The sequence below is a fragment of the Zootoca vivipara genome, chromosome 6 (genome assembly GCF_965207765.1).
Source record: "Zootoca vivipara chromosome 6, rZooViv2.hap1.1, whole genome shotgun sequence".
Taxonomy (NCBI): Eukaryota; Metazoa; Chordata; class Lepidosauria; order Squamata; family Lacertidae; genus Zootoca; species Zootoca vivipara.
In genome coordinates this window covers 39,860,951-39,874,284 of record NC_142589.1, presented here as the reverse complement: position 1 = coordinate 39,874,284, position 13,334 = coordinate 39,860,951, and the positions used below count along the sequence as shown (strand labels likewise).

General features: G+C 50.1%; 2 protein-coding genes across 3 annotated transcripts in view; one reads left to right on the top strand and one right to left on the bottom strand.

Moving 5' to 3' along the window:
• Window positions 1-5,006: 5,006 nt before the first annotated feature.
• Window positions 5,007-12,114, bottom strand: NOB1 (NIN1 (RPN12) binding protein 1 homolog). The gene is made up of 9 exons (XM_035117798.3): window positions 11,660-12,114; window positions 10,984-11,116; window positions 9,133-9,266; window positions 8,176-8,247; window positions 7,557-7,706; window positions 7,225-7,431; window positions 6,466-6,563; window positions 6,165-6,309; window positions 5,007-5,607 (listed from the first exon to the last, which is right to left on the bottom strand). The coding sequence occupies exons 1-9, from the start codon at window positions 11,720-11,722 to the stop codon at window positions 5,338-5,340; spliced, it is 1,272 nt and encodes a 423-aa protein (XP_034973689.1). The 5' UTR covers window positions 11,723-12,114; the 3' UTR covers window positions 5,007-5,337.
• Window positions 12,015-13,334, top strand: part of WWP2 (WW domain containing E3 ubiquitin protein ligase 2) — a 38,291-nt gene continuing 36,971 nt past the window's right edge. Inside the window, exon 1 of one of the 2 annotated variants that reach the window (XM_035117796.3) lies at window positions 12,015-12,235. In XM_035117796.3, the coding sequence (XP_034973687.1) occupies window positions 12,191-12,235 (45 nt within the window). In that variant the 5' untranslated portion in view covers window positions 12,015-12,190. The remainder of the gene's footprint in view (window positions 12,236-13,334) is intronic. The other variant, XM_060276012.2, reaches the window with a different exon arrangement.

The window sequence follows — 13,334 nt, the reverse complement described above, 5'->3', positions numbered from 1 at the left end:
GTTTCGGGTACTGCAGACCAACACGGCTACCTACCTGTAATTGGCATTCAGAGATAGACTGTCTCTGATGCTGAAGGGTCCATTTAGCTGCCATGCTGTTAGGGGCAAGCTTCCACTCATAGCCCTCACAGGGGAGACTGGTGACAGTGCTTAATACCGTAGCTACGTTTCCAACATGGATGTAGTCAGGATTTTTGTTGGGGGGGGGCAGGACCAACATGATTGGTCAGTTAGTTAAGTATTTCTATTGTTTTACTTGATCTAGGAGAGGGCAGCTGCCCCCCCCCAGCTACACCCATGGTTTCCAGCATAAAATGTGCCTTTTTCATTGATGCAGTCCCAGCTTGGGGCTCTATCCAAGGCAAAACCCCAGGCAGAATTTATCTCACTGGAAAGCAGGTAAAAGGGCACCAGAGTATGCCATGCTGCTTCACTTGCCCATTTGCTGGCAGAAAGCAGAGAGAAATTGACTATAGGAGACCTTCTGCAAAGTGAACCTGGAGCATCTGACATACAGTAGTCCAAATGAAATACATGAACCCAGCCTTGTGCTCTGCCTTCCCCTAATTCTGCATGACTCCCAACCCCTGCTGCAAATGAAGACAAAAGCCCCAGCCCTGCCTCAGCTGCCTTTTCTGGAAAACATATGTTGAAAGGGTGGAAAAATTGCCCTTCTAGCACCTCTTAATAAGAGTCATTGGAGTGTTTGCAAACCGGCCACCGCACAGCCAACCAAGGTACTTCATTTGGTCCAGGATGGGGCAAAGGTGAGTACCAGGGTAAATGCTTTAGAAGGCGTGTGCAGATGACAGCTTTGGGGAAGCATCAGTGCTTGCCAATGACTCCTCCCATTCTGGATCTCTTACTGTATTTGCAGATCTGTGTGGCAGGCCTGCACAATTTAACCCCCTCCCCTGCAAAAAACAACAACCAAAAAAACACCTTGCTAGTTGAAGATACCCAAGTTGGTTCAGTGCTGAAGTGTTAAGCTAAGCTGCTAGAAAGATGCGGTTTGAACTTGTCTTTGGTGATGAAATTACAGAATATGAATTTTACAAGAATCACCCACAGGCTTCTAGCTAGGCATTCTTGCTGGTGGCTTTTGACATCTCAGCAGCCCTTCCCTTGCCCACAGCATTTTGGGGAGGGACTTTTAGCTTTTTTTAAAAATGAGCAGAATCCCTCAATTATTGAATGAAGGCTATCCCTATTAAACAATTCATGCCTTAAGCTAGTGGTACATACATTACAGGAATGAATGTAAAAAATCCTACATTAGTGCAAAGACGTAAGTCTAGAGATGGGCATTCATTCTGGAGGATATGGCATTTTCATTCAATGAAAATTGAACTGTAGACAATGCAAAAACCTATTTAAATACTAGTTGTGAAAACAGCTGCTGTTAATCCTCTTCAGAGGCACCAAATAGTTTGGGTCATCTGATGATGTACAGCTATTCTTATATACAAAGACCGTTGGTCCTTCAAGCCTAGCAGTATTTACTCTGCAGGGCATAAGGACAAAAGATGAGCCTGCTGGATAAGGTCAGTGAGCCACTTAGTCCCGCACCCTGTTCTCATAGTGCCCAACCTGCATAGTGCATAGTGCCTGCAAGCTGGACATGAGTGCAACAACCACTCTCCCCACTTGTGACTCTCAACAAATGGTTTTCAGAGGCATGATAGTGCAGTTACAACATAGCCATTGATAGCCTTCTCCTCCATGAATTTGTCTAATCCTCATTTAAAGCCATCCAAGTTGGTGGCTATCATTGCCTCTTGTGAAAGCTAATTCCACAGTTTAACTATGTGCTGTGTGGATAAGTATTTCCATTTGTCTGTCCTAAAACAACAGTCAGGGCATGTATCCACAGCAGTGAGCAGAGGAGAAATGACCACTAGGAGGGGCGCAGAGAGAAGAAATGCCATGGTGCCTCTGCAGTACCACAACCAGAGTTTGAGTGTCTTCAAAGCCCATGACACCTTTGGTAAAGGCTGTTTTCCAACTGGAGCACTCGCAGGCCAGTGTTTCCCAATTGTCAGTGTTTATACTACATTTTTTTAAGACTTGCCTTGAAACAGTCTTTAAACCTCTTTTGTTGACCACCAGCATTACGCTTTCCATTTTTAAGTTTGGAATAGAGTAGTTGCTTTGGAAGATGATCATCAGGCAGCCGCACGTGACCAGTCCAATGAAGTTGATGTTGAAGAATCATTGCTTCAACACTGGTGATCTTTGCTTCTTCCAGTACACTGATATTAGTTCGCCGGTCTTCCCAAGGGATGTGTAAAAATTTTCGGAGACACCATTGATGGAATTTTTTGAGGAGTTGGAGATGGCGTTTATAAGTGGTCCATGTTTCACAAGCATATAGTAAGGTTGGTAGTACAATAGCTTTTTAAACAAGCATTTTGGTTTCCCTGCGAATGTCCCGGTCTTCAAACACTCTGCACTTCGAACGCTTGGCAAATCCACACCGTGATCAACTGCTATCCGGAAACCAATGTCCCCACTGTGGAAGGAAGTGTGGGTCCAGAACTGGCCTCCACAGTCACTTACGGACTCATTGTTAAAACCATGTTTATGGAAGACAATCTTACTCAGCTATGAGTGATCACCAAAGAAGACTACAACCAGACATCTTCATCTGCCCCTGCTGCAACAAAACATGTTTCTTCCGCATTGGTCTCTACACCCAAAGTGCTATAACTCTCCAACAGTTTGATTTTACCCAAAGGTGCCCTTTTCCATTGCCTCCCAAGACAGGCGATGCCAACAACTTATTCCCGCCACCCATCCATACAGCTCAGATTACTGCTTGGATCTTTGGAGGGAGAAATTACCAAATTTCCACCCCCATCGTTCGCCGAGGGCCTTCTGGCGGTCCCCTCACTGCGAGAAGCAAAGCTACAGGGAACCAGGCAGAGGGCCTTCTCGGTAGTGGCACCCGCCCTGTGGAACGCCCTTCTATCGGAGGTCAAGGAGATAAACAACTACCTGACATTTAGAAAACATCTAAAGGCAGCCCTGTTTAGGGAAGCTTTTAATCTGTGATATTTTAATGTATTTTGGTACTTGTTGGAAGCTGCCCAGAGTGGAGGGGGAAACCCAGCCAGATGGGCTGGGTATAAATAAAATAATAATAATAATAATAATAAGCACATGAAAGAATTAGCTCTTGCTGCCACAATGAGGAGAAGGCTAGGCAAATACACACAAAGCCTTACCAGCTCAGGCTCCTATCAAGGGACTACTGGACTGCTGGCATTGACAACAGACAAATGGTATCCAAAGCAATCAGAGAGAACTAGGACTCTTTAAGGGGGTCCCCAGGGCCCTAGATGTTGCTGTAGTCCTTAGTCCAGTCATAAACAAAGGAGAACAAACATGTTAATTAAACTCCAAGCGAGCCAAGAGCCTTGCTAAGAGGTATCTCTGTGCTCGGCGTGGCACGTGGGTCCTCACAAACACACTGAATCAGTTTCCTGTGAGACTATTGGTGTTCCCCAACAGCCTCTGGGTGCCACTACAAAGAATCCTGTGGACAGTATTTGGAAGTAGTAAAATGATTTGGGGCTGTACCAAACTAGCTTCTGTTGCTGACCATGCCTATCTTCTATATGAGTACTGTAATGGGATGGATCCAGAGGCAGCAATGTCACATGAATTTTGGGCGATGGTCATTGCTCTGAATGCTCTGCTGTGTGGCAAGTTCACACACCTCCTGGGAGTATTTTCAATACATATTAGAATTCATATTAATTAATTAGTAGAATATAATTCCAATAGGAAGCAGCAGTGTCTGCTTTTGGCTAAAGGTATATGGGAACAGGTCAAAGAGACAGGTACAAGTCACCAAACTGCTAAAACACACAAACACACACACACTGCCCCAAGCCTCTCCTGTGTTTATTAAGTCCCAGCCACCAAGGGCAGATCTTTGGTGTTTGCACGGCAGATTCAGAACGAAGCAAGCAGGCTAGGCGTGTCTATGAAGTTGGCAACTGCCTCCCTAAAAGATGGTAAAGGATGTTTTGACAGCCCTTTCATTCAAGTTGCAAATGCCCAGATTAGCTTTGTGTGGTGCCAGGGTGGGGCACTGTTAGCTACTTAACTAGAGCTATGCAAGGACTGGGCAGGGCCCTTTGTTTGCACTAGAAATCTATCTGATCAAATATCATTTACTAGTCAGTTTTGCTCCCGGGTATATAGTGGGCCTTTGTTGCATGTTGGGGCATAGTTAGGAGGAATGGAACAGGGGCCAGCCTGCAGCAAACTGGCTGTTAACCTTTTCTCTACAAGAAAAGGGCTTGTTAAGTGCAAGGAGGACTTGTGGCAGCCCAAGGCAGGAAGCAGTAGAAAATGTGGCACAGCTTGTCTTGCAAGGGGGCCCACCAGAGGGCTGGGGGAGAACACCTGCAGCTCTCCCTGTGAGTAGAACATAGCCTTATGGAGTTGCCACCAGCTCATTGCCAGGCATTTTGCAGTTTTTTTGTGACATTCCTGCAGTTGTCCTTCTCATGGCTTTTAGCCCCTTTTCACAAAAGAGAAAAGATTTTAGGTAACCTATTGTCATACGTTTTGACAATAGTGGACGTGATCTTTTGAGTTAAACAGAGGCCTATTTCCCAGCATAGGTATTTAGACCAAAAATTAAACAGGCTTTTACAGGTTCCTACTCTTATTAGCCCACATGAATGTATGTTTTGGGGTTAATCAGCTATTGGGCCATAAACTTTTTTGTTTTTGCTTTGAACAGCCACTTCTGAGGAAGAGCTTTGTGGAACTCAAAGGTTTGCAGCCAGCAATGTGATACAAGGCGGTCAAAGAGCAGTGCTTCCTCTCTAGCCATCCCAACCAGCTCACTGTATGGCTGAAGACCTGGTAGAAAAAGGCCAAGGCTACTACAACAAGGAAAAGGTCACCTTCCGTTCATGGGAGAAAAGTGATCTAGTAGTCAGGAAAGGGACAAGCTAAACCACAAGGAGCTGTGCACAGACACCAAATGTGCAAACACCCTGGTTTATTTAAAAAATCCCAAAACAAAACACGCAGCCACCGCTGCTGAGTCCTTTGCATTAGAATGCACCCAAGACCTAAGCGCAGCACTTGGATTCTGCCACACGAGGGCCACTCTCACTTTCCAGATCACTTGGCAGTCTGCCTCCCACCTTCCTGCTGCTTCCCCTTTATTCACACTAGTGTCTGTTGCCTTGGAAGCAGTCAGGAAGCAGAGCCAAGGGGCAAAGTCCTGCCTTCACACAAGCTGTAGGAAACAAGACTTGTCCTCCCTTCATTGACAAGTGGGACAGGTGGGTGGTTGCATCTCTCCCCACCTCATCTCTTTTTCACAAACTTTTTGGAGGCTGTGTTGGGGTTCAGACGCCTCCTGCCTGCACCCAGCGCCGTATCCCGGATCTGTAGATTGGCTGCCCGGCTGTAGATGTCGTTTTCCGCAAATGGAGAAATTCCTGCAATATAATCGGGGTCAAAGACGTTTGTCTTCTGCCTGGCCTTGCGGGAGAGCCGTTGCTGGGGGAAGTGCTGGTCCTCTGTCAGGTGGGGATTGTTTGCGTGCTTCCCACCTTGAGGAGCTGGGAGAGAGTACTGTGGAAGGAAAGAGGCACATAAGTGAAGCCAAAAGGCCCAATGCACCCCGTCACACACCCCTGACAGGGAGAGGCACCTCACACTTGACTTTCATCCTTGTTGTATTTTTTCCAAATTACGGTTTTACATTTTTACTTACAATGGTATCCAATCCGCTCAGTGTTGTAGCACGAGGAGTGACAGCTGCACAACGGACACCCCATCTTCTTTACCCATAATCTGTTATGGGGTTCCCCCAACTCTTTGGAGGAGATTTGGGAAGGCACAGGACACATACAGGGGAAAATTTTGCTGCACAACCATAAATCATTGTGCTAGTGGAACAAGTTCCTTAGTGCTACACTGGATAGAACTGGCCACAGAACTTTTGCCATTGGGAGGAAATAAATAAACCCAGAGAAGCTTCTTCTCCTGGCCCCAGAGCCCATCATGGCCTGCTGCAGACTCTTACTTCTTGCCTCAGGTGCTCAGCTGGGAGCACAGGCAGCCAACAGAGAGGACAACAAGTGCGGGAAGCCCATAAGAACACTGGAGCCCAGAGCAGAGCTGCTCACCCGGAGGCCACGGGGGTTCAAGACCTTGGGATTCCGGGAAAAATGCATGTGGATGCTGCCATCATCATCCACGCTCACCGCCACCTTCTTAAGCGTCTTGTTCCCACAGTGGGGGCAGAAGAGCCGGGTCATTTCTGATGTGGTTCTGGAGGAAAGCAGAGAAGCCAGGTCAGCAGCTTGACAACCTTGGCAGCAGCCCATTGCCCAAGCCCAGGGGGCACCTCCTGAATATGGCTGGACACAGGCCCAGCTGTTGCCCATATGCCAGGGATTGCAGCTCAGCCACCAACTCATCACATACTTGAAGCAGCCATGGCAGCGCAGGACGTAGCTCCGGGTGTGCCGGATCAGCATGCCATTGACTGCCAGCACATGCAGGCCCATCTGCAGCAGAATGTTCTGTGGGAAAGAGAGACAGAGAAGGGGAGGGGGGCTGAATCAGCACCCAATGTGTCCCCATGATGCTGGTGCAGGGCAAGTCCCTCTCAAGTCCAACAGACTTTGGACACTCCATAGGCTGGGGTCTTGGAAAGGGCTGGAGCTAAAACAAGGCAATGCTTGCTCTTCTTTTGCTGCTGGGCTGACCAAGCTTCTCCAGTTGAAAGAGAGTCCCCAGTTTCCTCTCCTTCAGGTCTGCCAGGTTGCCCAACTCGGAGCACAAAGGGCTGCTTCCTCTCTCCCCTTCCTGTTTTTGTCCCACTGCCTGTTTGCCTTCAATCCACCTCCTGGGGCTTCTCCTCACCCTCTCATCCCTCTGCTCTTCACATGGCCACTTCCCTTCCCTCTTCTCGGCTTCCTGCTGCCACCCAAGTCACCCCTTGCTGGTCATGAGCCACCCTTTCTGTCCATCCTATTCTCACCATGTTCTTCCAACATAGACCATAAAACCTCTGCTAGGCCTCCAGGAAACCTGGACCAGGTAGCTGTAGCAGGCACAAGAATGTAGCAGGAGGCTTACAGGACTAGACTGGATGGGTGGGAGCAAGGACAAAAGGGTAAGCATACGTCCTTCTCCCTCCCCTCAAGCCCTGGGGACCACCTGGTCTCAGCCCACACTTGCCTGCATGGCAAAGTCGGTGGTGACACAGCCAACCTGCACACCAGCTGGTTCATCAGCCTGGTCCATGCCCTGTTGGATCTGCTTGATGTTGCTGGGCGTGATCCAGCCTTCCTCATCATTGCTGTCTTCTCCACTCTGCTCCTCCTCCTCCTCACTACTCTTGTTGTCTTTGGGGTCCTCCGGCACAATAACAACAGCATCCACTTTCTGTGAGAAACAGACCAATTGGGAGAGGATCTGCTGAGCACGGAACCTTCCCAGGCTGCAGAGATTAAGGTGGTGCCCGTGTCCCAGTGAGGCAGGAAGAAATGAAGGAATGCTAGACTTCTTACCAGCAAGTCCTGTAGGTCCTCCTCAATGCTGGGTAGAGGGTTCCTCCAGAACAGGAAGGAACCAAACTCAGATGTTTCAGGGCCTGTGGAGTCTGCAGAGTTTCTGCTTCCCACCACGGAAGGACTCTTCTCACCCCCTGGGCACTTGGTCTAGAAGAAAAGTTGGGCAGAAGAAAAGCTGACATGTATGAATTGCCAGAAGAAAAGGTCATATACAAGCTCCAGATTGCTTACACTGACTGGCAGCAATGGCTCTCTGGGGTGTTTACCTGGAGAAGCTGCCTGGGATTGAACCTGGGACCTTTTGCAGGCAAAGCAGGTGCTCCGCCACTGAGCGATTTGCCCATCCCCTATGGCCCTCTTAGAAAAGCCACGTGCAGCTATCTCTTCCTATAGTCTTCTGGTAGATGCTGAATGGCCACATGATCCTCACACAAGCCAAGGAAGAGATGCTGCCTATCAAGGACTGCCACTGCAAGGACTCAACTGACACACCTGGTCATTCCCAGATTACACCCCATGCAACCAGGAGAAGGGGAGGGGCAGTGTGCTACCCTCTGCTCATACTCCTTCCATGAAAAGTGGGGCAGAGTTTCTGATTGCTCACAGAGGCAATTACCTTGGAAGGGAGATGGAAGCCAGCAACATGAACAGGTGTCTCAGGGTGCTGCTTTGTTGAGCTGAGTTTCACCTGCCAGGATCCAGGGTGCGGAGAGAGAAGAAAGTGGGATGTGGGTCAGGTAGGGCATATTGTTGATTCTTACAGCAGCAGCAGCAGCAGCAGCAGCAGCAGCAGCAGCAGCAGCAGCAGCAGCAGCAGCTGCCTGCCAAAACCTACCATCCCGGAGTCTGATCAGCTTTTGAGCAGCAATGGCAAGAAGAATGGCATTCAAGACACAGCAGTGCATAATCAGCCTGTTTGGCATATGCAGCAGCAGGAAACAGACAAAGACAAAACATAGGTTGCTAACACATGCAGCTGGTGGCAAGAGTGTCCTGCATTTTGGCAGAGGGGTCCCTTCACCTCCAAGAGCTCTTAGGTGAAATGTTCTGCCTGCATTCATGTGGAACTGGATTGCCCCCTCCTACTGGATAGGAAGAATATTGCAACAAGGGGCCTCCTCAATCAGCCATAGAGGGAGTTGGCTTCCCTCCTCACTGGCAGAAAGAAACCTTTCAATTGCCCTGGGAGTGCACAGCTGAAAGGAAAACAAATGCTGACCTCCGCCATCAGCCAGGGGAACAAGGGCTACAGGGTCATTTGCAGCATCTTTATCCAAGCAAGGAAATATTATCTGGGCCCCAACTAGATAGTAATGCCTGTGCACTTGGTTCCTGGCATTATCCATCTGGTCAACCCCCCCTTCCCTAATTTCCCCTTCTATTGTGTGTCTTGTTTTTTTAAGAGTGTGTAAGCATAAGGGCAGGACATCTCTCTGTCTGTCTAATTAATGTGAGTTGTTTGGAAGAAAACATTTGCCTGAAAAGCAGGATACAAAACCAACATCATAGTAAATAAATATTTTGCTGAAAAGGGCCCCTTCAAAAGAGAAATAATAAAAGAAGGAAGATCCACCTTCTGCTCTGGCTCTTTCTTCAAGTGAGCCACACCAACATTTTCTGCTTCCAGCTGGTAGGTCAAGGCCAGGACTTGGATGTCTGTGGCTGAAAGACTGGGGTAGTCACCGGTCTTCTTGGAAAACTCCGTCACTAGAAACAAAGGAGGATTTCAGTGTTCAAGTCCAGAGGCAAAACTAGGAAATCACAACCAGTCATGAGAAAAAGTGCTTCTCTAATTCCAGAGGGCACCAGGAAAACACATCAAAGAGTAAGTAACAATGAAGCAATTGTGGGTGATCAGCTTGATTTCTACTCCTGACTGTGTGTGTGTGTGTGTGTGTGTGTGTGTGTGTGTGTGTGTGTGTCATATTAGCTGGGGTTATAGTCAACAAAGCCCCACCCAGAGTAGATCAATTGAAATTAATGAAACTAAGTCATGTCCATTAATCTCAATGGGTCTACCCTGAGTAGGACCAGAATTGAATACCACCCTTTGCTCTCCGTCAAGAGCTCAAAGTTACCGTGTTTCCCACATTATAAGACACCGTCTTATATTTATTTCACTCAAGAAAATAAGCCTATGGCTTATTTTCGGGGGGGTGTCTTTTTTTATTGTTACTGTAAGTACGGTACCTCCTTACTGGGTCCTGCTGGCTCAGGGCTCGGGACGCGCAGCAAGCCACCTCCTGCTGCTGCCGGATCCCGGAGGCGGCCTGCTGGGTCTGGTTGGCCTGCATGGCCCGAAGCTGAGAGGCGGCAGGAGGTCCACGGGTCCTTCCCTGCCACCAGGGCAACGGCGGAAGTGCTGCTGGCCCCTTCCGCGCTGCCGGAGTGTCGTGGGCTGCATGGCCCGAAGCTGAGCAGCGGCAGGAGGTCCGCGGGTCCTTCCGCACCACTGGGATGATGGACGGCAGCAGGAGCACTGCTGGCCCCTTCCGCCGGATCAAGGAAGTGGCCTGCCGGGTCGGTGCCCAGCAGCGCTGCGCGGAGCACCAGATCGAGTAAGCGGCCTGCAGAGTCAGCGCCCAGCAGCCCCGCGCTGGATTGAGGAGGCGGTGCTCCGTGCGGCGCTGCTGGGCGCTGACTCTGCAGGCCGCTTACTCGATCTGGTGCTCCACGTGGCACTGCTGGGCACCGACCGGGCAGGCCGCTGCCTTGATCCGGCGGAAGGGGCCAGCAGTGCTCCCGCCGCCCGTCATCCCGGCGGCGTAAAAGGACCCGCGGACCTCCCACCACCGCTCAGCTTCGGGCCATGCAGCCCACGACACTCTGGCAGCGTAGAAGGAGCGGGCGGCGCGGAAGGAGCCAGCAGCGCTCTCGTCGCCGTCCGTTGCCCCGGCGGCGCAGAAGGACCCGCGGGCCTCCCGCCGCCACTCAGCCTCAGGCCATGGAAACTGGCAGGGATGGGGAAGGGGGGAGCGCCTTCCCTCTTCCGCATCCCTCCGTGTAACTCTACCCTGCCCGGCGAGCGCTTGCACAATGCAGCCGCCGCTTCACCCGGGCCAAGTGCTGCTCGGCTCACACACAATAGCGCTCTCCTTTTCCCGCCGTGCCGGCCTGTGCAGTTGCAAAGCGGCACAAGTTGCTCCCAGCGCGGCTCGCCTGGTGACACGCTCAATTCATGTGCCCCCTCCCACCTGGTCTCAAGCCTCTCTGAGGCTCTAAAGGAACGCAACAAGGTATGGCTTATTTTCAGGGGGTGTCTTATATTTCACAACCGCTTAAAAATCCTGCCCTGGCTTACTTTATGACTACGTATTAAAAAGGGGGAAACACGGTACTTACAAAAATAAAAAGGCAAGTCATGGAAGAGGGACGGGGTGGGAGAGGGTAAGGAAGCATAGACCACGAAGCAGAGGCTACTCACCAAGCCTTACATATTCAGGAAAAGGCTGCTTGAAGTGGAGCTCATAGGGCAGCACCGCCAGCCGCCTGCGGGTCTCCTTGTCTCGGATCTCAGTCACCACCTCTCGGATTGTGTAGATGTTCTTGCCAATGTCCTGCCAGTGGGGAAGACACAGCTGAGAGCTGTTGCAAGTGGGTCAGGAACCTGAGGGCTGGAAAGGGGCTGGGCCGGGGGGGGGGCATCTAGGTTAGGGAAGAGAGAGGCAGACCTATAGTCACACCTCTCCTGACTCACACTCTGTAGCAGCAAAAGCTAATCTGGGGGTTCTGGGATGCCCACATACCGAGAAGCATAACAGGGCCACCAGCAACCAGGAGACCCATGGAACATTCTGAGGAGCCACCTTGGCTTGGTAGACTGGGGTTTGTGTGTGTCCCTTCCCAACTGCCTGAAGCTGTCAAGGGATAGAGAACACCCTCCAGACCCACAACACCAACCTGCCATGCGCCCTAAGGAGAGTCTCTGTCTAGGCAGCTTTCTCTCTCTCTACCGGGATGGCCTAATAAAAGCCTCCAGGTCCCACAAAAATCTACCGCAAAGCAAAGCATACACCAGTGCCTGCGGCCCTTTCTCGCGGGGCTCCCCAGTGGGCCACTGGCCAAGCTAGGCAGCCGTTCTTAGCCTTCTCCCACTGTACCTGAAGCGGGGCTCCACGCAGGAAAGCTCCAGCATCAGCCACGACGTGCTCCACGGGAGCCATTTTGCCCCACTTTTGACTCTGACTCCCAGGGTACACTGGGAAGTGTAGTCTTTCCCCCGCTCTCCATTGTGGAGCATGCTGGGAACTGCGGCCTCACACAGGATACTTCTCGGAAGAAAGGCATGCTGGGAGCTGTAGTTCCCCTCCCCAAACCGTTCTTTCTTCCTACTTAAAAAACAACAGCATTGCATTGTTTGAAGGCGGGGCTTTTAATCTAATACTTTTGATGCCGCCCACCCGCCTCCAAAGAATCCCGGGGAAATAAACTTCCGCTTCCAGTCCGACAAGACCTCATAACTTGGAAAGGGAACACGCGATTTCCACTCCTGCCTCATCCCGACAACCGGCAGTCGGAGCTGCTGCAGCCACCACTTCCTCCGTTATTCCGCTCTAGCCGTCCCGGCTCCGTAGCCTCCCTTTCCACTTCCGAAGTATGTGTCACGTGACGTGTCACTTGTCACATGACCCATGACTACAGGAGGTGGAAGTGGGAGAAGCTGGGAACCGTCGCCGGTAAGTCTGGAGATTTGAGGGTGGGAAGCGGGGGGTCTGGCCACTGCTGTGATTGACACATACGGATACCCACACCCGCTTGCCTGGCTTCCTTCTCTCCAACATTTTGAAAATCAGCGGGCAGCTTTAAATAACAAAACACCCCTGAGTTTTTCTTGTTTATTTTTAGGGGTTGTTAGTTCCATCCCGCTTTTCAGGTTATAACAGCAACAACAACCCCCGCTCCGCGAAGGTACAGGAAAGGCGAAGGTGGCAAATAGAAGGGATGAAGTAGTCAGCCAAAACCTTTAGAAACGGAAGGCCTGAGCAAACCCCAAAGATTTTTGCTGTATGTTGCTGTATTATTATTATAATATTGGAAACCGCAGGCACCCTGGGTCTCCAGCCCCACTGCCTGCCTGCCTTGTCCCTTGAAATCTTTTAAGAGGGCAAGGGGTTGTCTCTCTGAGTACCTCAGCAGCTGAGCTCTTCTGTTCAGAAGGTGCCCTTAAGATGCATATTTTCTATGAGGTGGACTGTTCTACGGTGAAGAGGCCCTCAGGCCTTTTAAGGCAGACTTTGTTAGCCTACTGTCTGCCCTTCAGCAGTTTTGGACTACAACTCTCATCATCCTTAGCCAGTACAGTTGTAGTCCAAAACAACTGGAGTATACTAGGTTGATAAGTTCAAAACTTGCATTGTTATAGGTGCATTTTGTGACAGGGAATTTCATTAGTGCGAACAGTTTCTGAGCTCTGGAAACAGATTAAAACTGCAGTGGAAGGAAAGGGAGACCTTTTTCTGCCTCCCCACTTCCAGCTACTCTCTGGAGAAGAGACCCTCTTAAGAATATTAGGGGGGTGAGCAGGGAAAGGACTAAACCATGTGAAAAGTGAACATAATATTTTAGCTGCAGTTGGTTCATTTTCAGCTTTGTATTGTTGTTTAAAAAGTGTGCCGTTGTTGCATCCATAACCTAGGTTTAAGGTGCCATTTAGCTCCTAGCTTCATATCCCAGTTTCTAACACTGGGTAAGAGTTGCTTTCATATGACTATGGACACCTGGACTTATTTTTTGGCAGCCACTGTAGAGTTTCCCCCAGAGAGCTGGGCTGCCATT